This window comes from Grampus griseus (assembly GCF_964374135.1).
Source record: "Grampus griseus genome assembly, chromosome: 13".
NCBI lineage: Eukaryota > Metazoa > Chordata > Mammalia > Artiodactyla > Delphinidae > Grampus > Grampus griseus.
The window spans coordinates 77,139,960-77,165,649 of NC_139007.1; the positions used below are offsets into that span (position 1 = coordinate 77,139,960).

The 25,690-nt window shown below is 40.6% G+C and overlaps 1 protein-coding gene across 1 annotated transcript in view; it reads right to left on the minus strand.

Moving 5' to 3' along the window:
- The window catches only part of NOX3 (NADPH oxidase 3), a gene marked incomplete at its 3' end in the record, with an annotated part of 57,871 nt that extends 33,241 nt beyond the window's left edge, over positions 1-24,630 (minus strand). Inside the window, exons 1-9 of the mRNA XM_082669390.1 lie at positions 24,541-24,630; positions 23,827-23,922; positions 23,600-23,710; positions 22,514-22,598; positions 14,073-14,218; positions 11,416-11,597; positions 7,759-7,888; positions 2,538-2,630; positions 381-634 (exon numbers count right to left, since the gene is read on the minus strand). Of these exons, the coding sequence (XP_082525516.1) occupies positions 381-634; positions 2,538-2,630; positions 7,759-7,888; positions 11,416-11,597; positions 14,073-14,218; positions 22,514-22,598; positions 23,600-23,710; positions 23,827-23,922; positions 24,541-24,588 (1,145 nt within the window). The 5' untranslated portion in view covers positions 24,589-24,630. The remainder of the gene's footprint in view (positions 1-380; positions 635-2,537; positions 2,631-7,758; positions 7,889-11,415; positions 11,598-14,072; positions 14,219-22,513; positions 22,599-23,599; positions 23,711-23,826; positions 23,923-24,540) is intronic.
- Between the last annotated feature and the right edge of the window lie 1,060 nt (positions 24,631-25,690).

Sequence of the window (25,690 nt, forward strand, 5' to 3'; positions counted from 1 at the left end):
TCCTTTTTACGAAGACCAAACTTTACAAATACAATTGAAAAACCTCGGACCGTGACAGCAAAAAGTTCACCGGGCTGCCTTACTCATCACAAGCTGCTTATAATTTGCCAAAGTGATGTTTTGGACCTGGGAAAGCAAAATGTTTCCCCTCCCTGGATCATCACCTGTCTTGAACATTTGTTTTTTAAAGAAATGTACTTGCTCCAAATGGAAATCTGCTGAGTTATATTTTTTTAATAGAGAGTCTCAAATTTTATAAATGGATTCGAATTTACCATACAGAATAAGATATTGCAGAAGTTGTTAGCATGTTGATGCACTAAAGGACCTGATTTTTTATAATATTCTAACTTACACATAAAAAAGAAATGGGCTCCCACCTTGGCAGGCTCCAGGGCTCCTTCAGGGCCTGTCCGTCTGCCCCAAAGGCCTTGCATAAAGCTTCTGTCCAGTCTCCTGCTGCCCGGATGTGCACACTGAAGAAGTCCTCCTGGGGAGCGGAGGTGAGGGTGAAGGGGTGCCACTCTAGCGAGGATATGGACGGGCACTGGATCAAGACGTACTGCCCCGGTGCCATTTTAAAGTCACGCTTTTTCATGTGAAGTTCCAGCACTCCAGATGGATGGCTTACCACCTAAATCACAGCAAGAGAGGTGCTGGTTCTTTCACTCAGGTTAAATACGAAGACAATGGCCTTCATTCCATCAAAGGTTTTAAAATGTTTATATCAACTTTTCTGAGGTAGGATTGACATAGACCATTCATTATGAGTTTTCAAGAATCGTTCCAACCCGGACATGAAAGTGATGGCAACTCCAGCACGAACGGCATTGACCTCCTTCAGCGCGCTAGGTAGGAAATTTGGGTAGCTGCATCCAGGGGCAAAGTGGTGTCCAGCACGTGACTGTTTGTCCCAAGTGGCCACTATTTCGATAGCACAGTTAATTTCAGGCCCAAGAGAATATAAACTAGCATATCATCCACAGCACTTAATCATGCTTAAAGTTATCAAAATAGCCACAGAATCAACTTCGTGTTTTAAAATATAGGTCCAGTTTGTTACTATTTTCAATGATGTGCATCTTTTCCTGCTTCTTTGTGAACTAACCCTGGTATTTCTCCATTCTGTGTAAAAAACAGCCTTCGTACTCTGAAATGTTTTATTCATTTGGTTTGGTTTTAGTCAAGTCTCGTCCAATCTCCTACCTAGGCTCTGAGTCTTAGATGTAAGAAAACGTGATGCAAAGGCTATTCCCTTTTAAAGAGCTCTATAACTTGCTACTTATCAGAGACAATGAACCAATTTCCCTTCTTAGACCTCCCTCTTGTTTCCAGGCCCCCACGTCTTCTTTTGTGGCAGGAGGTATAAGGGGGCAGAATCTAGTGTCTGGATACTGTGACAGTATTTTTCCATTCAGAAGAGAATTTCACAGCATTTTAATCATTAGTTTCTCCTCTCCCTACTGATACTCGTTCTGATTCTGCTGTTAAATGGTCTCCCTAGTAACAGCTCGAGTAGATTTCCAGAAGTGTTACTGTCTGGCTCTTGATACAGCTTGATATCCTTTGGTGCTTAACTTAAAAACAGCAACAGGGAAGCAGTTTAAAACAGAAATATGAAGCAATTCCTGTGCATCTGCGTTCATGAAGAGACAGAGCGTTCTGTTAATATTGTATTCGCAAAGCTGCATGGGTTTGGTTAGCAGAGAGTTTCTTTTAAGAGATTGAAACAACTAGGGGGAGAGTCTGGGGTAGGCTTTCGGTCTCCTTGGCATTTATTCTTTTTTAAAACATTTTTTGGCTGCACCGCGCAGCATGCCTGATCCTGGTCCCCAGCCAGGGATTGAACCCCTGCAGTGGAAGCATGGAGTCTTAACCACTGGACCTTCAGGGAAGTCCTCCTAGGCACGTATTCTTGATCTATCTGCTGAGGTCTTCCTCCAGCATGAGGTAAAAATTGGAGAGCGGTGAGGAGAGAGGGCAAGATTGGAAAATATTACCACCGTGCCTTCATTCCTTAGGGCAGGGCCCTTCCTCTCCATTTTGAACCCCCCCAGTGCCCTTTCTCCCTTTGAACCTGAGGGTGACTGTTCCCGCATCTTCTGTTGAGTGGTTCCAAGTGAGAGTGTGTGTATTTGAAAATATGTGAACATTATTTGCGTGTTCGCAACGTTCGTATTTTTATGCTGTGGAGGAAGTGATTATACCCTAAGTCACTATGACCCATGTAAAGCATACTCAGCCCTCCTGCGTTTTCCCCCTAGAGAGACACCGAAATAAAGAGAAATACAGATGACTCCAGGGCTGCACCATAACCCTTATCAGAATTCTGTGTACCAGTCAGAGCCCTGCTCCCTGTCTTCAGTAAAATTAGTCTCACTAAAAGATGCACAGGATACAAGAAATTATTAGAACAGAAGATGAGCCTCTAAATTACAGATGGTTCTGCAATAAAAATGGCAAATTAAAAACTTGGGCTAATAAAAAATTTTCATCTACACTCAGGTTTTTATCCAGACATAAACCTGCATGCATACCTTGGTAATGACAACTTCTTGTTGAAATCGCCAGAACCTAAGTATTCTTTCACACGCATACAAGACCACAGGGCCTAAAACCCATTTCCAAGCCTGCAGAGAGAGAGGAAAAGGAAATGAAAATAGAATCCAAATATTTCCAATTTGAACCAATCAATATGTAACATGACGGAGTTTAGACATTTTCCTTTAAGTTTGGGCCAGTTATCAACAACAAAGATATCTCCTTGTATTAAATGCTATAACATTCAATTATTCCTTGAAGTCTACAAGCTTATTTAAGAGACTAAACCCTTCTGTATTGGTTTTTAGGCTTACTTGATCAGTGATGCTTTTATGTAATTAGAAATAATTGCATTTGCAAAGAAATAGAAAGCAGATTGATGTTTATGTCATATATGATAGGGTCATAAATGCTCCCAAACTCAGCCAAAGTCAAAGGCTTACAAACTACATTACTGAGTTAATAGGACACGAAAATTCAATAAAAAATGTTTCGAACAGTAATTTTGGGGGCCAACAATGCATCACAACTTGGGGGATCTGCCTAGAGCAACTCACACACCCACCCTCCCACTCCCACTCCCACACATGCGTGCAGCCAATGTTATATGGAATAAAACAAACTTAGTTTCTCAGCACTTTATTTTTTTAAAAGTCTTTCTTTATTGAATTTGTTACAATATTGCTTCTGTTTTATGTTTTGGTTTTTTTGGCCATGAGGCATGTGGGATCACAGCCCCCCGACCAAGGATCGAACCCACACCCCCTGCATTGGAAAGCGAAGTCTTAACCACTGGAATGCCAGGGAAGTCCCCAGTTTTCAACACTTTAAATCTAGGTTTACAGAATCAGAGCAAAAGCCTCAACACTTGTCTGGAGAATTTTGACAGGGAACTTCCCCATTCTGTGTTAACCTTTTATGAGTATAATCTGCCTTATTGAGGGTCAGTTTACCAGCAGGCCACTCTTGTACCATGGGTTGAGTTACAGCATTAGGTGTGTGCTTCCCCTAAAAGGCAAGGAACGGCAACTTAAAATTTTTGAAGATTTGATATCTAGGTTTGATATCAAACAACCTTCTGAGGCATATGATATTCTCTTTATTTTGCAGAAAAGGAAACTAAGGCTCAGCAAGATGAAACAAATTGTCCAGGGTCACAAAGGTGATAAACAAGGTGCACAGTGAAGACATGAACTGGTCTTGACCACCCAGCCTGTGCTTTTCCCATGTTATCATGCTTCTTTCTGTCCAATGCTGACATTAGAAAGGGTACGTATTTTACAAACTATTAGAGACTCATTAATTCATTGAATTTTAGGAGGATAAGGGTTCTTGGATATCTAGTCTAGTTCTTCTTTTAAAGAAGAAATAACATAACGTTCTGGGAATGAGTATGAGTTGCCTAAGGACACAGAAGGCGGTCCCAAGAGAGCCAGGACTAGAACCCAAGCCTTCTCCTAACTTCCCCGAATTCCCTCCTTGGAATTCTAAATCCACCGACCTTACTCTTAGAATCCTATCTCAGGAACAGAAAGGGTGTCCCCTTCTCTTGAACTCAGATATTCACTAAAAACCTCACCGACGGACTCATCACCTTCCTTGTTCATTACTCCCCTATCTATTATCCTTCTCTGTCTTTTCTGTTGACATGACGACACAAGCCCTTCAGCATCATTTTTGCTTTTGTTATCTTTCCTGTTTCTTCTAAATCTCTTTTGTTTATTTCTAGGTCTGTTTGCACTGCACTTTTTCTCACCTACATCAACCTTCTGTGCTTTTTCCCTGGGAGCCTCTTGTTTGCCTGACAAAGGCTCGATTTAGGTAGGCAACACAAAGCAATTTGACCCACTTATTCTTTTCTGCCTCAGTGGGGTTCAGCAATGTGTGCAGAATAGCAGAGAGAATAAACCCTTCTGTCCACCTATGCTGTGGGTGAGGTAAGGATGATGATCAGAGTAAGGGATGAGGCAGGAAGGGGTAGACATGAAGGATGCGGTTGGACGAAAGCAGTGAATCCTTAGGTCTCTTATGCTCGAATGAACCAAAAAATATTTTGAGAGTTGGCTTGGATATTTACAGAAATGATAACAAGGATGCAATTCTTTCTATATGAGCTTAGAGAGAGATTTGCAAAAACACTCCCATGGTTTCTATGTAATTTTACAAGTAATCTTCCACACCCATTTTAGGAAGTTTGCGACATCATACACTTCATTTTGTTGGTGTCAAGTCAGTCATGCTCTCTGCTTTTTCCATGTTGACAAAATGGAACGGATTATTTTTCTTTGTACGGTTAGTCAGGGAGGAGAATGTAAGCTATTAATCCTTGGCTCTATCTCTATCTAGTATATAAATTGCTCCAGGAAGAGAAAGCCCAGTTTAGTTACACTGTGATACTCCTGGGGCCCCTGGAAGGTAGGAATGGGGGGAGAGGATGGCCAGAGATGAATATTCAAAGATAAATATCCCGGCAGTGATGACCAGGATAGGCAAGAGCAAGTAAAAACAAGAAGGAGACACGGCCCAGAGCGGGAGGGGCAAGGTAGAACTTGGACTGGGTCCCAGAAGACCTGGCTTCTGGTCTTGGGGTAACCATCCCTCACCCTATGCCTTTAGGAAAATCTTGGGTATTTTTATGTTCAAATTTTCTGCTTTATAAAATGGGAGAATTGAAGGAAATTATTATTTGGGTTCCCTCCAAGCTCTTATATGTTTTAGTTCTACTCACAGAGATAAACACAATGTCGGGGTCATAGAGCTGTAGATAGCAGCAGAGAGATGACAAAATGAGGAGTGGAAGGAGGCCAGAGATTCAGAATGAATGTCGAAGAGTAGAGAGGTGAAAGTTCATGGCCACAGAGTTAGGAGCTCTGGCTCCTTGATGTGATTTTGCTAGGAATGCCCTTTGTGACCATAGGTAAGAAATAAAAGCTCCTTGGACCTCGATTTCTCCATCTATTAAATAAAAGGTCAGGTCTGTTTAGTATCTAAGTTTCTTTAATGTTAAAAGACCTGTGGATTTTTAGCTTTATTTTTTCTTCTCTAAAAATACTCAAAAAGTCATGGTACAGTGAGTATTTTATGATAGAAATAAAACCATGTTGATTTAAAAGCTGCAGTAATGAAACTTGTTTCCTCCACTTTCACTCCTGGTTTTTCATTCCTACCAGAAATAAGAACATGCTGGCTTTGATTTTATTTTATGTATGTGTTTATGAATGGCCTCTTTTTCTAGACAATAAGATTTCCAGGAGCGGAAACCACATCCCTGAATCCTGCGTCTACTGCGATGCCAAGAATATAATAACCACTCGGCAAAAGTTTGCTGAATTGACTCTACCTCAGTTAAAGCTTTTTCCTATACCACTGACATCATTCCCTAGTAATTTAAAAAGTGCCAGTCTTATTACTATTATTATTTGTTAATGTTGCAGTTAAATGAACTAAGGTGCTTCTTTGGCTAAGGAAGACCAAGGCATCTTTTGGGATGGATTTTGCATGAGGAATTCTATAGAGTCTGGAGTCTTGCATGTGTCTGTGAGTTTGGGTAGACAGGGGGAGTGAGACAAGTGGGGGAAAAGGGGATTGCAAAGTATAACTGTTTCCTTTGATCAGTTCAGTTTATATGAAGTGATGTACAAAGCATCCTTAGCTCTACCGTGGGAGCAGTACACCCCTAAAGGTGAACTGATAAATATTCTATTGAGAAAAGCACCGTGAAAATGCACCGAGTTAAGAGAGGCAAAGAGGAAGAGATGGATTCCTGCAAAGACGGGGTAGGTGCGGTGCAGTGAAGCGAGGGCACTTGTCCTTGGGATGCCTTTTGGATTCAGCGTCTCTAAGACATCAGAGAGAATGTCGTACAGCTCAACCAAGCGGTAATTGCAGAGCCCACACACGCTTTGAATCAGGATCCATTAAAAATAATGGGAAAGAGTGACAACCTGAGTTTGGGTGTGCAAGGAAGTATAGCAGGGGAGAGTGAACAGAGAGGTGGGTACGTTCCCCCCTTCTCATGATGGTTAACGTCAGCACACGCTTCTGGGAGCAGGCTCTAGTCTGTATTCATGAGGTGTGGGAGAGTATTGATTTTTTTTATGGAGACACTGTAGCTGAACATTTTAGTGAGGCATTCATGCTCCTCATTAATATGCAGGCTGGGTAGTGGCTCCCGATGGTTGGGTTTAAGACAGAGGCAATCTATACCGGCCATTAAAAGAACCACAGTCTAATGGACACATCCATTCCACTTCTCTCGGTTTTAAACATTCTTCCTAGCTGTTTCCACTCTTAAAATCCAGCGTTTAATTTAATAGAGTTAGGGATTTTCGAAAAAGTCAATCATTATATTCTTCATATGCTGATGACATAATTTCCCGAATCCTCACCATTTATATACTGAAAACTATCTTCCCATTGTTTAATGATACATATTTTTTGGTACTTGTTTCCTCCTTGTTTTAATCTGCTGGCTTTATTTACTTTCCTTCATGCATTACCCAGCTGCCCCAAGGTTTGCATTGTTCTAAGACCTGTGAGGATACCAAAGAGAATTACTATTTCTATTTATCTATGCCACCAAGTGTCATGCTTACAGCATACCCTGGAAATCTTACTTTTGAGATCTTGTGGACATTATCGTCTAGTTAAGTCTATTTGGGGCTAATATTCTCATTATTTCAGTAGTAAAAGCTTAATTAGAACAGGAAGTAAATGCACGTAAACTCAATTTTTTCCATCTCGAAAGTTGTGGAAAGAAAGAAGGCAAGCTTATAGAGAGGGCATGATTCTCATTTGGTCGTCGCCTAATGTTCATTTGGGAAGGGATGCTATTAATTCTCAGAGTGGAGAGGGCAGTTGTTCAGGGGGTAGGGAGCTGAGTGCAGAGGGAGGTGAGCCAAACAGCTTTCTGACTCCTCTGGAGACAGGACTGTGCTTTCGGGGGCGGGGGGGGGGGGGGGGGCTCTGAATTCCCACCCTCTCAGCCATCCATATTTAAATGTAAGTGCAAGAACACATTTCAAAATGAACAAAGTGCTTTTGGCAGGCAACCTCTCGTAAAATGATCCATAACTCGAGTTCCCCATTAGCACACTTAATAAAGAGTTGGCTTTGTCTCATGGTGACATGCGCTGTTCTTTTTTCAAGCATATAAAAGCTCTAGCTATTTCGACTGCGGCGACAGCTATTTTTAAAAGCTCCTGGGCTCATTCTTACCGAAGGTTCTTTGCCAGAAAATTGAGGCACGGGGCACCGGGCAGCTGTCTGCCACTCAGCGAGGTGTTCTCTACAGAAGGTGACGTTGTGTAGCAGAAGACTCTCAGCGGTTTGCCCTCGAACAATCCGACTTGCCATTAAAAACAAAACAAAACAAAACCGCCAAATTTGAAACTGATTTTGTGCAGTGTTGGGATGCCACAGATATACATAGTCTACGACGGACTCTGCAATAACATTTCCACTGTCTTGAAATCTGGGCTGGGGTGTATTTCCCTGAGCATCTTTAAAAATAGGAATTTAAGAAGCTTCGAGTAACTCTGAAGATACCAGAAAAGAAGTACCCCTCGGTGGTATCCTGTGTTAAACTGAAAGCGTCTGTATTAGAGAATTCATAATGAAGGGAAACTGTGGGAACACATCCTTTTGTAGATTGTTGACTTTAATTAGGTTACGTCTTGTTCTGAGTGCTGATTTGGGCTAATTGGCTACCTTTGTACTATTTGGAAATTTTGCAAATTTATTGAACTTCTACCCTTCCTGGTTTGTTTCTGGAGTTTCTGAAGCACCTAGAAGTTATCAAGTGAAGAAGTCAAAAGAAGTGCCCTGAATAATGGTATTTTTCCCGCCAGTGACCGATAGCAGGCGTAGTATTTGACAGGGTAAAAATAGGTCAGTGTGAAATGTGCCTTCAAGACGATATTGTTGAATTGGAGAGTGAAAAAGGAAGCTGGCCTTCGTGAATGGAGCACTGGATCAAGAGTCCTGTGGTACTGCTATATATATATATATATATATATATATATTTTTTTTTTTTTTTTTTTTTTCATTTTTTGGCTGTGCCATGCAGCATGTGGGATCTTAGTTCCGTGACCAGGGATCGAACCCATGCCCCCTATAGTGGAAGCACGGAGTCTTAACCACTGGACTGCCAGGGAAGTTCTGATCCTGCTATATTATATTTGCTACAGATGCAGTACCCATTGACCCTGGACAATTCGCTTAGGTACAAATTCCTCCCTTTACCCACTGGTGCACAGGCTGTGAAGCATGTGATGCTGAGGTCATGTAATCCAGGTGTTGCTCAATTCCTAGCAGTTTATGAGTAAAATACATGGATTAACTTTTGAGGAACATGATCCTCACAGAGAAAATTTAGCATGACACAGCTCAGGTCCTGGGTAGCCTGTGGAGTAACATGTCTCCTTTTGCATCATAGGGCCTGGGAGGAGGGCACGGCAATGCCCTTGGAAACAGCCTGGAGAACTGCCATCCTGGCCTTTGTCCCAGTCTGTTTTATGGAAGTCATCCAACTTGATAACATCCCACTGAGTTAGATGAGCAAAACTATCTGTGAATCTCCCATGAGCAAATGATGCCCAGACAGAGGAAGGGTGAATAAAAAATAGGAGCCAGAGGAAAAGAATCTGTCAATTTTAACACCTTCGTTCTCAGGCCTTGGACAACATTTCTTATTTTACCTAAAGGAACCTCAGAACACTTCTCAAACGCAGTAGGTATCTTTTTAAAAATTTTTAAACTTTTTATGTCTTCATCTATGCCATCCCAAAATAAGAAGATTAGTGGGCTTTAACACATTCCAATAATCCTACTTGGCATTTTTGTACAGAATTTGCAAATTACTTTTTGCTGTAAACAGTAGCTGTAGAATACTTCACGCTGAGAAGATTAAATGAGGCCCTTATCCCAAAATAAGCCTTCCAACTAAGTTAAAATGACTAAAAAAAATTTCATCTTATGAAATGGTATTTGGATATTAAAAAAATATCTCCAATGAAACACTGCCCATTGAAATCCTCTTGCGCTTCTACAATGGACCAGGGCGTGAATGCCGGGGAGGAAGGATCAGGGCGACGCACGTGTCATTTTTGTGAAGAGTTCCTCTAGACACATGTGAATTACGAAGAGCCTCTCAAGTGAACTACAGGGGTTAACACCCTGGCACCGGCAGAAGAGGCTGCAGAGAAAGGAAGGCCTGACAGTCTTTGGGGTGGAAGGCTTGGGGACTACGTACCATCCACCCCACCCTCCAAATACAAAAAGTCAGGGTGAGGGATGGCACATTCAGAAGAGTCAATTGCAGGTATTTTAAAGTTAAAAGAGGCTAGAAAGCCCTTAGCCAGGCAGCAGCATCATGGTGAACATTGACTGACTAGGTTTCTAAAGATTAGCAGAGGGATGGCCAATTTTTTAGGGTAAAATACACCACTGGGGCAATTCTTCCTCCTACAATGTCTGTGTCAGACAAGCAGACAGATGATGGGGGAGCTCTTAACTGGGCAGAGGCAGTGGCAGCCGCTCGGAGCCCCTTCAAGAAGTGGAGGGCTGAGATGAGGGGTGCTTCTAGTGTGGGAGGGAGACTGGAGGACGCAGTTGACTTGCTGGGAGGTGCTGATTGAGAAGAGCTCCCAGAGGGCCCCGCATGGGATCCACAGTCACCGCGTGGTGTGTGACTTACTTGGCCATCCAGCCTCTTGGGCCGTGTGTTTGCCCTTCCAGGTCTGGGCAGAAACAGAGCCCACCTCTGAGACTCGGCCCCCCTGCACTCAGCAGCTGCCGTGGTGGGAGAACAAGGTGCAAGACATGGTATCATGTGAGTGTGGGTAGCAGATGAAGAACTTCTGGCAAGCCATACAGGGCTTTGCAATATCACCAGGCACGGTCTTGCAAGTGTCGAGGAATGGTTTATTCACGAAAGCAGAGACCCAATCTTCAGGGCTTGTTACGAGTAAAGGTTTGGTTGTCTGAAGACCGGTGTCTTGGGTCTGATTCTGCCATTTATTTGTCCTGGGATCTTGAGCGAATCACTTAACCCTTTGAACATCTGTTTCCTCCTTATGAAATGGGGAATAACAGCACCGTCTCTATTGGGCAGGACGGTTTTCAAGGTCAAATTGATCATGCATATACATAAATGTACTTTGAAAATTTAACATGGGAAAAAAGGGCATCAATTTATGAAATAATTAATATGGGACAACCTAGTTTACAGACATCAATTGGTTAATTGGTCTAGAGCCATTTTGGTAATATTTAAAGAATTGAAAACATTATCTTTGAAGGTGCTATACTTCAGATGCTGCTGCTCTAGCTTCCTGATGAAGGAATTAAGAGTATCAGGTGGGTGTTGAATGCCAGCACAGCATTTTATTGGATGTTTGAAGAAAAAGGATTCCTAGAGGTCAGACGGGGAAACTGAGGTTCAGGGAATTGAAAGCCTTGCACATGGTCACTCTGAAGACCAGTGGCAGAGCCTAGGTCAGATTGGCCATCTCACACACTGTCCCCTCCCCGACACTGGGATGATTTTGGTCAAGCAGAAGTAAACTCTGGGTGTCAAAAATATATATCCCAACGAATCCCATATAAATTGGATCGTGAAAATAGGTTCTGAATGAAACAGAGATCTATTGTTACTCAGCATTCATTAAAATTCTTATATACATGTCAAGACTCTCCAACAGAGTTAGCTAGGAAAAGTATAATCCTTCACCACCTACGTAGCTTATTTTCAGTATTATTAAAAAGGTGTTTGGCACAGAGAATGTGCTTTTTTCATACATTCTATGTGTCCATTAGTCTTGAATGTCATGTTTTTCCATCTAAAAGACTTTCTAAGACGCCATAAGGACTCACCCTGCCCCGTGGATAGCCAGACCGATAAAGAAGATGATAAAAACGTGGTGTGTGTACCAGAACAACTCATAGGACGCCTGCCGGATGAACTCGGTGGAAGAGGTCATGATCAAGATCAAAGCCAGAGAGATCAACAGGCCAGTAATACCCGCGACTGTCCTTAGCAACTCAGTGATTGTGTTCTAAAAGAAACAAGCACCATGACATTAATGTCTCAGTCCTGTTTTTCCATTTTAGGATCAATATTTGAGAGTCCAAGCAGGTAGCAATTCACAATGTTCTCATCAGAAGCATATTAGCCTCGAAAAGCATCCCCATACACTTCAAGAGGGAACTTCCTTGCCCTCTCCTCTACTCCACCTGAGGGTAGAAATTCACTCTGCTCAAATTTTGCCCAATGCCATTTTGTTAACTACATTTATTTTTCCATCTGTATAAATCAATTGTCAAGTCAAAGTTATTATGTTGAATTGAAATTAGGACAATATATGAAAATGCATTTTAAGATACAATACTGCAAAATAAAGCCGAGTTTCAAGTTTTTAATTTTTAAAATAAGAATGTCCATGCTTAACTGCATCTTAACATTAATAAACACTGTTTTGGAGAGGTCCCTCAGGGGCATTCCTAACAAAGCAGCTGCACACTCTGTTCCCCTGGCGGTTATTCCTTGCTCTCGCTTTTTAATTGGAAGGACCATGACTTGCATTTCTTCCATGTTACCTCAGGAGGCTTGGAATAAGGCTTTGTAAATCCCAGGTGATCAATAAAGATAGAGCTCTCCTTATCAGACAGACCCTGCCAAAAGGCCAGAATTCTGCCCTGTGAATGCAGAGGTTGATTAAATAGCTTTTTAGAATGTGAATCACAAAGCATTTTGTTTTTATTGTGAGTTTCCCATATTCTGGCCAAGTCATTAGTATTCACACATTGTGTTACTATCTTTGAGACAACAATGAGCTCAGTGAACTCACACTATATCTTTTGTCAGTAAAATCTCATTAATTTGGGCTGCTTTGAGATCTTAAGGTAATTTGGACAGGGACTTCTCTGTTGTTTATTTCTTCTTCATAGAGCAAACAGTGGAAATAAAATTGAAAGGGGTATGTGTAAAACATTTAAAAGACTTTTTTCAAGTGTACCCAGGCATTTTAGAAATCCATTTACATCATATGATGTGCTAATTACAAATCATTCTTCTTTGCTTATTAAAGCAAATCCCCACTTCCCTCTTGTCACGACATATTTATAGACTGGTTTCAGTTGCAATGATTTGTCTTAAACAATTCCACTGTGTCTCTTTAGAAATACTCTGTAATGTACACACTGTGTTACTGATACCCATCTTTCTCTAAATATCCCAAATTAGAGGGTTTTCTGAACTTAATTAGTACTTAAATAGTATATTGCTTCTAAAATTACAAAATAACCATATAGGGAGTAGCTTAATCATCTTGTTAAATTGCTTTAAAAATATTTATAATAAGTGCTATTTATTACATAGTCTCTTCAAAATGTTGAGATTTATTCTCGGGTGTGTATTGCAATGAATTTTCCAGAGCCTTAGTGGGGAAAAGAGTTAACCCCAGTAGGTGCCCAGACACATCCTGCAGCTCAGATGAGTACACCAAAGGCATTCCATTCCCACAAGCTTAGGGCATCTGTAGCTTCTAATTGTTGTCAGCTAAGAAAATGTAGCTCTACTTGATCAGTGGCCTGCTTTTCAAAATCATCTTAGGATAATTAGAGGACATGACATGGAAGAATTTCCCCAAAAAGAGACTTTGAATTTTGCTTCTTCAAATCAGGCTGCGTGGGCAAAAGGGTCACTTAAAGGGATGGCCCTTAAAGGGATGGTAGTGGAGAAATTCCCATTCTGGAGAGTATTGTCTTAGGGCTCTTCTTGGGCAGTACAGATTTTTGAGCTTCGTCAACTTGCTGGGTACATGTTCCAATATAGCAGGTAGTACATGGCAAAAGTTTAAATCAATCAGGAAAAGAGAGGTAGAGGGTGGATTAAAGGAGAGAAATGTCTTAGTCTTTACAGATGGCTTTCTGTGGCTACACTTTGGGTATTCTTTTTTGTATCCCACATGGGCACACAGCTAATTAGCATTAATGATGTCACTGGCCATGCGGGTCTTATTCTGGAATTAGCTGCTTTGCCCAGCATCAGATTTGCCAGACTAGCTAGTCACCTGTGTGCCAAAAATGACACAGGAGAAGGGATCCAGAAAACAATCTGCAAACTGAAAATGAAGACATCCAATTCCTCCTCCCTGAATTTAGATGGTACTTCACATTCTTTATGATTCTAACATAGGCAAAAAAAATCTAATCATGAGCTACTTAAAAAAATTTAAATGTTAGGGTTTTAACAGGTTATTGCATTTCTTGTTTAGGTGTATTTACTATTTTTTGCTATAAACTAATTAAGTGGCATCGGTTTTTCTTCTTGTTCATAACTTCTCAGCAACATTGATGGCAGAAGAAAATAACTTTTTTAAAAGGTGAAATTGATGTTAGCATTTGGCATAAAAACCTCTCTAGCTTTTTGTTTCAGTAAAAGCTTTTGAAATACAGTATTCCTGATAAAGGGATCAGAAAAGGAAGAATCTGGGGGATGAGCAGCCAGGTGGCATGCGAGGAGAACTCACTGTGTGGAAGGTCCGGATGGGGTTGAGGTAGGTCTCATCTGGGGCGTTGCCAAGTTTGGAAAGTGCAGCTACAAGTCCCTCTGCTTCCGGCGACTGGCTCCAGTGGTAGTACTCCAGGTTACACAAATGCGCCAAGATGTGGACGGCTACGGGCCAGGGATGATATGGGACATGTACCATGTGGATTTCTTCCTTGGTAGTTACTCAGAAACTCAGTGCCTATCTGGTCAAGTTTCTCTGTTCTGGTTTTTGTAATATCTAAGGAGGAGTAATTTGTGCATCTCTCCCAAGTGTCTTGAATGGAATGAATCAAATACTTTTGAAGATATTGTATGATTCACAGCATTCATTTTAATTATATTCACATAAATTAAATTTCAATTCACCATAATTTAATTATAAACATATAATCATTCTGGACCTGGAATAGATATTATGATATACAAGCTAATTTTATATATATATATATATGTATTCCATCCTATACATATATATAAGAAGATACACACACACACACACACACACACACACACACACACACACCCCTTCTTTCCCGAGAAATAAGAAAGCATTGTCTAGAATACTGTACATCAAGCACACTAATATATATGCACACGACATACGTTATGGATACCAGAGGAGACAGTGTTTTTGTTCTCTTTCAGACTTTATATTTTTTATTCTTACTTTATACATTTTAGTGTACATGTATATATATACCTACATGTACACATACACACATATACTTGCATGTGTTATTCCTAGTGGACTGAAATAAGCCAGTATTTATGGAACTAAGCCTCTTTGTATATTCTTAAGAAGAAAATTCAGCTTTCTAATTCTGGGAATTGGTGATGTCTAAATTCCAAATGAAGAGAATAAGCTCAGAACACAGCATCATCCAGCCTACGAAGTCTGTGCCCGATGCTACTCTTCCCGGTCTTCTGAAATCTGTGGGGAAGCCAGCAGTCACAACGTCCAGACAAAGACATCCTGAGTCTTTTCCTACCAATGGAAGCCCTGCTGGGTGGCCAGTTGATACTTGCCATTGGGATCAGATTCAAGTGTGAAATGAGAATTCATTACCCAGAGTACAGATAATTTCCCAGTTGATATGTTTTTCTTTTTTTCCTGCACCCACAGTGAAAAGCAGCAGAGGCTACTACTATTATAAATCTCTACAGTTGTGGGTGAATTCTGGGGGTCCTCCACGGCTCTAAGTTCTGGCTGGAGGTATGGGGAGTGAGGGAAAAAGGAACAGCAGAAAGTTCTGTGAGTATCGGTGGCATTTGATTCCTGTGGTCCCAGTATCAGATACATCTAGAAATGACATCTTCTGTTTAGCCTCTTCTCTCTGCCACTTGAGTTTCTTTTAACAGAGCCATTCCCTCTTCTGCGCTGCAAAGCAGTCCTCACGCTTTAAGACCCAATTCAAAAGCTGTCTTCTCAAGCATTCTTCGATTCCACAAGCACGGATGTCATACCTTGATGACATTTCCCAGATACTATGGTTCTGAGTATTTATTTATACCTGCGTTTCTTTTTTTTTTTTTTATACCTGCGTTTCTTGATGGACTTTGACGCCTCAAGACTCGTTCATCTTGAAACCTCAACACCCGGCACATGCTTAGCACCAGCCTGTCCTTAGTAATGATCTGCAGAGTGACCATAAGATTACAGAAAGGGAGAAAGGTCCAGGGAGCCAATCTGTGTGCAACATTGTTGGAGTAGCGTTTTCCCTGCTAATACGTGTTTTAACACATTTTTCTACAGCCTTTTAGTTAGAAATCAGTTCAAATATACTTTTGGTTGAAGCTCACTTAAGAAGGCAAAGCATATTATATAGTGTTTCTGAGTCTGTGCTGTTGACTGTCTCTTTACGGGTTTGGTGAGGTTAGCACCAAAGGGGCGGTGTCTTTCCTCGTTAAGTTCCATTTGTTACTATATGCGGCCACGTCTACGAAGGGGCTGCCTTGTTTGGTCTTAGCGTCCACAGAGCTAGAAAAGCTTACCCGGCAGCAGTCTCTTGCAATATGCTGTATGTAAAATAGGAACTATTTGCTAAATTGAACATAAACATTGTCCAGTATTTTGTGTGTGTGTGTGTGCATTACACGAGCCTCTCGCTGCTGTGCCTCTCCCGTTGCGGAGCACAGGCTCCGGACGCGCAGGCTCAGTGGCCGTGGCTCACGGGCCCAGCCGCTCCGCGGCTTGTGGGATCGTCCCAGACCGGGGCACGAACCCGTGTCCTCTGCATCAGCAGGCGGACTCTCAACCACTGCGCCACCAGGGAAGCCCCTGTCCAGTATTTTTAATTGCTGTTTTCTGGTAAGTATCTTAAAGGTTTGAAAAAAACAGGTAATATTTTTCATAGCTAACAGATATTGAATACTTATTATACCGCAAACACTGTTATAAATTCTTTAGGCATACGATCTCATGTAATCCTCAAGTATTAATCTTATTCCCACTTTTCAGACCAGTATATAACAAGTTAAGAGACCTGTAGTCCATTAATGGCAAAGGTAGGATAAAACCCTGTTCGCTTGATTCCAGGGCCCCATCTTTTGACCTTTAAGTTATACTGCTTCTTTTCACTGATCAATAATTGTTATATCCTTACAGTTTACTGAAAATGAATTTCTCCTAAGGGCTTAGCTAGACTCTTTGAATGGCTCAGTTGGTGTCTTTAATCTAGAGTCAAATAGCTCCTAAGACTTATGACCTTTGGAGTCCTCTTTGTAGGTGGGTGTAAATACTCCTTTTACATTATATCCCTTTACCCTCACTCCTCTGCTCCTAGCTTTCTTCAATTCTCCCTTTGTGGACTAAAGCACACCAGACAGAGAGGAGCTGTTCCCATTTTACAGAAATAGATACTGAGCTTCAAGCAAAAAATTAAGTGATGTATTTACCATTACATAATCCACATGTGATGGTCAGAAACGGAACACAGGATAAATTCTAGGTCTTTTATAGTCTACGTTCTGTAACATCTTTCTCCCATGTAATGAGTTGTTGATCACAATCTATTTTCTGTTAGGTTGATTTCCACATGAGAATTTGACACTGATAAACTAAATTTAAGTACATTTATTGAATGAGCAAAGATATTGAACTCTTTATTTATTCTTCTTGCCAGGTTTCCCATAACAGAGCTGAAGAAACTAATGAAGTAGTATAAGAAAACCCAAGATGCTTTGCAAAAGGTAGCTCCTGAGGGAATATATTGAAAATTATTCTTTCCAGTTTTTTTACGTACTTTAAAATTCATGTCTTAAATGTTCCTTTGCTCCAGCTACCTCTATTTTGTTTTCTTTTCACAGGTAGAAAATAAAAATTAGAATATCTTATTTTACTTATCTCAGGAATTCTCAGAGAGGATACTGCTTGTGCCCATTTTGTTTGTCTAAATGTTTTATTTCCTCTTAGATCAGACCCTAATTTTACTGTGATCTTGGCTTGGAACCAAAGGTATCCCAGCTACCAAATCCAGGACAGTTGGGACTTGATAGATACCAGGAGAGATACTGATTTTGTTCTTTTTCAGACATTATATTTCCTATTCTTCCCTTTATACATTTTAGTTATTTTAATATGAATAGCCATGCTATATTTACAGTGACGGTTGCTTCAAGTATGTGATAAAATAGAGATATGGTTTTATTTTCCTCTTTCTTAGTCATCAAAATCATATCATGTTACTAGATTTGATATGAGCATGTAGGAGAAACAATACTGAAGAGGATACTTCTCAGTTACTTAACTTCTTTCAGTCCCTGTTTTCTCATCTGTAAAATGTGTGGACTGGACTAAACCTTGATGTCTAGGCTCCCTTCCAGCTGTCTGGCTCCTGTGTCTCCGTCTGAAGCTAATTGGGAGTATCTGTCAATCTAAAAGGGAGCTGGAGTCCAATACGAGAGCAATGCAAACATGAAACTTATGTTTCAATATGTTTTCAAAGTCAACACTGTCTCAAAGGGGTTTCTTAAGTGTTACGGCAAATCCAGTGTCACCAACTACACAGGTTCCTTCTTCCTGGTGCCTCTGGGGACTTTCTGCCAAAGCCCTTGGAAGAGCCCTAGGTACACATTTCCAGATCCCACCTTAATGCCAGACGAAAAGATGCTGTGACTGGGTCTTCCCACAATTTTATTTTCTTACCAAAGTACTTTTACAGTTAAAAGAGAGCCACAATCTTAGACACACTACAAATGCACATTTCATTGGTGTCTGAACTTCTGAGCTCACATAAGGAGATTTTATTGAAGAGTGAACAAAAAAACCATAAAGGCTACAATTAGAGCCAGTTGCCCTGAGAAAGTTCCTTTCCCTTCTTTCTTTCCTTCTTTTTCTTTTGCAGGAGATCAAAGGGAGTGTGATTGAGGGAGAATCTTGGAAGTGTGGTCAGTTCTTGCTATCTTTCTGCCTGCCTGTCAGTGATAACAGTCATTCTGAAGTTAGTCACCTCCTAATTAAGCAGCTTTTAGAAAGAAGGATGCTGGGACAAATCCTGGCTGCGCTTCTTGATTCTGCATTTCAGAATCTGGCCCCAAACTTTCAAGTGTGTGGTCTGATTTCTGCAAGAACACACATATTCTCTGGCATCCTGTGCATGCCACTCGTTTGTAAATCCCATTAAATCATGTTATAGGCAGGACAGGGTAGAGAGCCTCCTTGGACCTCCCCGTGCCTCAAGCAGAACTAGTAGCCATTCCTTTGGGATCAAGTCCTGAAGAGTTTGGGCCTCTGGGACTGTTCTCTGTGGTGAGTCCTCCAAATCACTTTTTCTTAGCACCCCGATTCTGAGGTCGTTTCTCTCAACCTGTCTGTGTTGTGTTTCTTGAGGTTTAATCAGCAACTCATCAGGAGCTACACGTGGGTCACTGTCCGCCCTGGAACCTAGCGGATGCAAGCTGCAGAATTTGCCAGAGAGAGCTGCCTTGGTCTCTATTCACAGACCTCTTGAAGGAAGCTCGGGCTCAAAGTACTACTATTCCATTGGAAGCGTCTTCAAGGTCTACTGTGGACCAGAGAGCCCAGAAAGACCTGCATTAATAAGAACGGAGAAGCTGCGAAACTATGATTTTTATACCAGTGAGGTTACAGGGCTCTGAAAATGATTTATTAGTGGCTGAAGAAGGCTCCAGCAGCTCTTATCATAGGCAGGCATGCAGGAAGGCAGGAAGCCAAAGGAAGAAGAGTTCCTGTCACTGCATTTTCGGTGATGCCCTTGATTATGGATACCATTGTCTGCCTCTTCCCTCCTCCACCCCAGCCTACTTTCACAAGGCTCTAATTACATCCTTTAATGATTTGACCAATTAAAGCCTGCAGTTCAACTTACAGGGGAATGGATGAGAAATTAGAGGCTGGCACGCAAACCTCGATGTGGACGCACTTCTTCCAAGGTTACACACCTCTATTAAGCCAGTCGGCTATTTGAAAAGCAGCATCATGGGCGATGCTAATAAAATAAGCACGGGGACATTTTCAGCTGCTCCCAAGTGAATACACCGGAAGGACAAAATGTGAAAAGCAAAGGTATATCTATGAAACCAGGGCTTAGCATTTTTTTTTTTCTTCTAAAAGCACCGTTGCCAGCCACGTTTTGTAGTTAATGTGAAATGTAGTAATTGCTTTGTCAGGGTCTGGGAGAAGCAGAGAGCGATCTCCCCACCTTCCCGCCTTTGCCTGGAATGGAAACAACCGCAGCGCCGCTGGTTGCCATGGAGGTGGGAGAAGAGGGGCGCTCTGCTCTCAAAAGCAGTCAGACCCTGCTGGCACAGCCCCGGGAGATGTTTGGGAGCTTGGCAAACAGTGGGGACTCAAGCAGAAGAGGGCCAGAGAGAATACCTGATTCTCTCCAGGGATCTGTGAGGGAAAGACGGAGGAGAAAGAGCTGCCTGCTTTGTCTTGTCATAGCAGAATGCGAACTGATTACCTTGGATGACTGACGTCATTCTGAACCTCTTCACTGCCCACTCTATCTTTCGTCCACCCCAAACTGCTCCCGGTTCCCTGGGAACTCCCGCACTCTCATATCTTGTCTCTTTTTCCAGGAATTCTCTTGATCTCTTTTGCCTGCTAGCTGACTTCTCTGCTCATCCTCAGGTTTGACCAATTTGTTCAGGACCTATTGTGTGCCGGGACCAGGAAAGCCAAGAGGCATAAGGCACAGTCGCAAATTTTAAGGTGATGAGAGTCTGAGAAATAGTACTATAGGGCAGGAGGTGCGGCTGGACCCGCAGGTGAGGAGGGCCAACAGCCCAGACCTGGAGGCTCAGAGGAAAGCTGGCCAGGCAGCTGAGTCCTGGGTACAGCAACCACTTACCCAACGAAGAAGGAGAGGATAAGCATTTTGGACAAAGGGAATACCAAGAGCAAAGGCACAGACTGCTCAGGGACCGCCGGGAGCTAGGGAAAAGCACAGGGGTGCGGTGAGAGGTGAGGGGAAGCACCAGTGGCCGGGGCTTGACGAGCGGAGCCTGCTGGCCCTGTTAAACCTGGACCTGATTCTCTTTGCAATAGCCACAGTGAATGACCTTGAAGTCTGTCGGTTTCCTAGAGGTCCACTCCTGACAACTGGTCTGCGCATCTTATAAGGATGGATAGATTGGATTATTGTTCTTTTAATTTCACAGAGGAGGACATAAGGAACTTATCCGAGATCACACAACCCATCACTAGCAGGGGTATAAAATAACTTGGTTATCTGATTCTAGTCAACTGCTGTCCCTATGAATTATACTCCATCCTGAAAACATTACTGACTGTACCAGTTTCAGATGGTTACAGCTCCTATCAGGGTATCTTGCACATGGGAGGGAGATATTCAGTACACATCACTGATGCAGGTATACTATTGATATATGATTCCAGATGAAGAACTATACATACGCAAAGGTTTAAGGAGAAACCTATTGTATAATACATATTTTCCTTTATTCTTTGATTTCTTTTTTGATTGTTTTGATGCTGTGGGTTTTTTTGTTCCTTCTCTCTGTAATATCTTTGTAACTTTCTCTTAGAGTCCAATTCTGCCTTAAAGCTATTGCAGAGTGATCATATTCTTCCTGCCATTGTACTGTGTTTTATCTCCTCTTTTAATACAGAATTAAAGATTCTTAAGATTTTAAAGGAAGCCTAGAGATTCCTTGAATTCCTTCTCTGAAGTGCTTTTCAAGGAGCAATTTGGATTCCACTAGGCACCTCCCCCAACAGGGAACTCAGCACTCTCAGGGGACCCTCGTTCTAATTTTAGATAATTTTCAAGGTCTGGCAAAGACTTGCATTTCTGAGCTGAAATCTGCTTCCCTGAGTCTTCATCCCTTCCCGTATTCACAAAGATTATTGGCACCTACATATACTCAGCGCTATTGCAGGCCTTGGAACACAAACATGAATTAGCCCTGTTCCTTGTCCTCCATCCCTTCGCTAGTGTTCTCTAAGACATGATGTATTTTTACGCTTAAGTCTTAACAAACTCCAAAGACCTTTTGCAAACGTTTCCGGGGTTGGTTTAATCTGGCATTGAAGACAGCCGGTAGGGAACTCTCCCCACACATCTCAGCGCACACCCGAAGTTGTGCTAATTGGCACTGGGGCACCGTCTGTCATGTCTTGTTGCTTAATTAAACCCGCATTTGTTTTGAGTGTTCTTTTTACTCTGCTATTTTTTATGCATGAGAGGATAAAAACAAATGAGAAAAACAGTTTATTGTTAAATTAGTTTGAGGGAAACAGTCCTGAATCATAACTCTTTATTGTTCAGATAGCCTTTTATTTCAATGTCTTTGTTGCCCAACAAAACCACAAGCCAGTTGGTTATTGCCCCTGTTCCTTTCTTCCTCACCAGAGTTTAACCTTAACCTTTGATGCTAATTTCTAGTGCCTGTATCTTGAATTCTCTTGTTTTCTATTCAAGAAATAGTGATAACACTTTATATACCTATAAAGCTTCATATCTTTTCAAGATCCTTTTATATCCACTAGCTCAATACTGTTCAGAACCTTGTTCACATGATCTTGCTTTTCTTTTTTCTTTTTATTGCCCATGATACCATTTGATAGTCATTTTCCTATGACTGAATGGGATTTTGAGTATAGGTCAATTTTATTTCTGATGTGAATTATATTGACTAACAAAGTGTTCATTTTTCAAGTGGGTTTTTACCATGGTATTATCAACAAGCTTAGTTATTCACAAATGAAAATGAAGTTTCATAAACTTTTCCTTGACAAATTGAAAGCTTGGTAGGGAAGACTGCATGAGTATAAATCAGAAATTAAAAAATCCATTTATATAAGGTTTGTATGGTCAGATGGAAGGCAAAGATTTCTTTTACCTAAGGGTGAGTCTTTGGCAGGGAGGAAATAAAACTATAAAGTGAATGGGAGGTATTATAAAATTAATCAGGCAATTAATAACTAGCACTTACTTGCATTCATGGCTATCCCATAGGCAACCAGTTTGTGGAATTTGAGATTTTTGTCTAATTGCCTCCTCCATGGTCCTCTGAAGCACTAGAATAACAAAAATTAAAAGTCTTATTCAGGGAAAATCATAGCAATAACAGTGTCATAAGAGTTAAGAAAGCAAGACTCAGGCCCTGTCTCTAAATTACTGAAGGTGAGGCGACATGACACAAAAATTAGTGGCCATTAATTAAACAAGCAAAATCAAATGGTTATTACTGGCTTTGCTGAAATTTCAACTCAATAAAAGTGACTGAGTTAGTAGTTGCCTGGCTATAAGCCAAAACTCTAGAATAAACCTGCTAATAATCATGCCTCAGCTAATTTAGGAAATGAAGATTATAACCATCATCCTCAGTGACATGGTTTAAGTAGTCTATAAATTACTCCTTACTACACCAAGAAAGGCTCTATATGCATCTACAACTAGATATTCATAAAATTATGAAAATGATTATATAATAAATTATGTAGTCTAGAAGGGTTATTGAAGGTCTTATTTTTCTGTACAGTGCATTATTCTGTTTGGCAGGAAACACAGGTAAGCACCCAACACGGTGAAATCTACATAATTAGGAAATACCCCAATATGTCTGGTAGGGGCTAAAATTTACATACTAAAATCTATGTACAGTGACTGTGTTTTCCTGGGCTGAAAACTCAGAGAGATGCTTCTTGAGTGCATTTGGCTCATCTACTTATTTAGCTCCTTTTAATCAGAAACTGTAGTAATTCAAGCTGTTATAATACTTCCATCTTCACGAGTCAGGTCAATCTTATTAGCTCTTCTTTTCCAATGAAGCAAATGCATCAGGGGAAGGTTGAGCAATGAGTCCAATGTCATGTAGGGAGTCAATGGCAAAAGCAAAAGACAAATCAGATGTTCCAATTTCAGACGTTCAGTTTTAGTCCTTGTGTTCTCACTACAGAGAAACAGACCTCAATCTAACCAGGATTATTGGGAATTTCATAGTGAAGTACATCTTTGTTTTCAATGACACACATTAGATCATAACAACTGAAATTATTTCAGATAATTTAGTACTTACACTACTTGTCCCTCTCATGAGTGAAAGGAGGTTTCGACTGATTGGTAACAGAATTAGCATGCAGTTAAAATTCAGGCACACTGCAGATGCTCGAGCCCAAGCCAGTGTTGACTGTCCATACATAAACACACAAGAAAGAGATACAGTGAAAACAAGGAAGCCGGGGAAAAGAGAATGCATTTTCTTTCTGAAATGATAATTAATGTGTAGTCCCCAAATCTACTTACACCCAGAATAACTCGTGTATAAAGGAAAGACTCTTCCTCTTCGTACCAACAGAATGTGTCAATAAACAGATATAAATTTACTCCCAGCCATGAGAGCTAGAGTAGAATGAAAAAAGAACGAATCAATACTGTCTTCAACCTTTTCTTCTATTCAAAATCACTTGGGGTTCTTGGGGGTTCTTCTTTTAAAGTGAAATGAAGAGCTTCTCAATATCAACCACAATATACAGTACTTATTTCTCATAGATCAGTTTTTTAACAGTGATCGTACTGGTAAGAAATTGTTAACTTTATAAAAAAAGACTTTAAACATATATGGGTGTATTTTAAGGAAATTAATGAAAAGTACAAAACCATCCTAATCAACACTGCTATAACATTTTAAGTCAATAATGTCAAGAAGGAGGAAATCTTTAAAAACAACTCAGAAAGTACTCTGGAAAAATTCCAATTTCATAGTCTAATTCAAAGCCTTCATTCGATTTAGAGAAACATTCATACATGATGCAAAAGCAAACTACTTGACTTTAAAAGTCATGACTTACATGATTCTGCAAGGGTAAATTAAATATATCTATTGAATGTTTTCTAACAAGTTTTAGTCCTTTAACCAGAGCAATACTTGAAGTTATTTCATATCGCTCTACAAGTTATCCTAAGAATCAAGACATTCAATGTATATATTTAAAGTTAAATAACAAAAATGATACTTACTACTAATATGATGGAGAGACTTTCATTCAAAATCCAGCAACCCATCATGACAGCTTTGCTCTTTTGCTGTCAGCAAATTGTTTCTTTCATTCACCTGAACCTGGACGTTATAACCTTACCCTTAGTAAGGGCTTCCCTGCTAAGTTATTTTGTCTTTTCGTCTTAGGAAGCACCTACTGGGAGCAGCTCCCGAGGAATTTCTAATTAAGGACTTCTCGCCAAGGGCACATCTCCAAGTTGACATGCCTCCTGACCTTGGTGAAAACAAGGCAAGTCTCTGTCTAATGATTCCTTTCTTCAAAGATTTCACAAGCAAAGAAAGCTCGTTTTATTAAATTAGCCTCATGTACTTTGTACCCCATTCGTTTTCTACATGATTGCAGTCAAGATGATAATAAATCCTTATGTAAATTTGAAGAATAACCTAGCTGCTGATGGCTGGATACAGCAAAACATTTTTATAGAGTTTTCTCTATTTAGCTTCTTTACTTCCTTTCTCCCTCTTTGAAAAAAGCTTTTTATAGGAGACATAGAAGAGCGGGTAAATAAATATAAGTTAAACAATCTTTCAGAAGATGGTGAAGAAAAAAGAAAAGGATCTTAAAAAAACACAGATGGAAGAATTTTCATAAATTTAACACGTGGCTATGAAGAATAAAGGAGACATTTTTGTGGGATTGATGGAATAAACCCTATTTTCTTCCTAATCCCACTTGGTGCACCCATGAGGTCAGTGAGAATACTCTTTCATACCTTAGTGATCCCAGGAGTGGCTATGCGTAAGCCTGGTCCATTCTCTGATTTTGTTTAAGTTATAGTTATTAGACAGTGACTATGGTTGCTCTGGTAGGCAAACTTGGCCCACCTGAAGCAAATTTTTGGCTAGTTTTGACTCAAATATTTCATTTAAAATTTTCGGACAATTAAGATGAAAACAGGAGGAGATTTGAATCATTTGAATAATTGCTTAAGCTTTCTGCATCTTCATACAGTGAATCTATTTAGTTATCCTAAAAAAATTAAAACTTTGAAAAAACCTGTCGAGAATAATAATGATGAGTATTCATTGACCTAAACAATAAGAGTAATTCTAAATCCTAAATCAATATCCAGGCACCAGGTTAAGGACTTTTCCAGTATTGTCCAATTA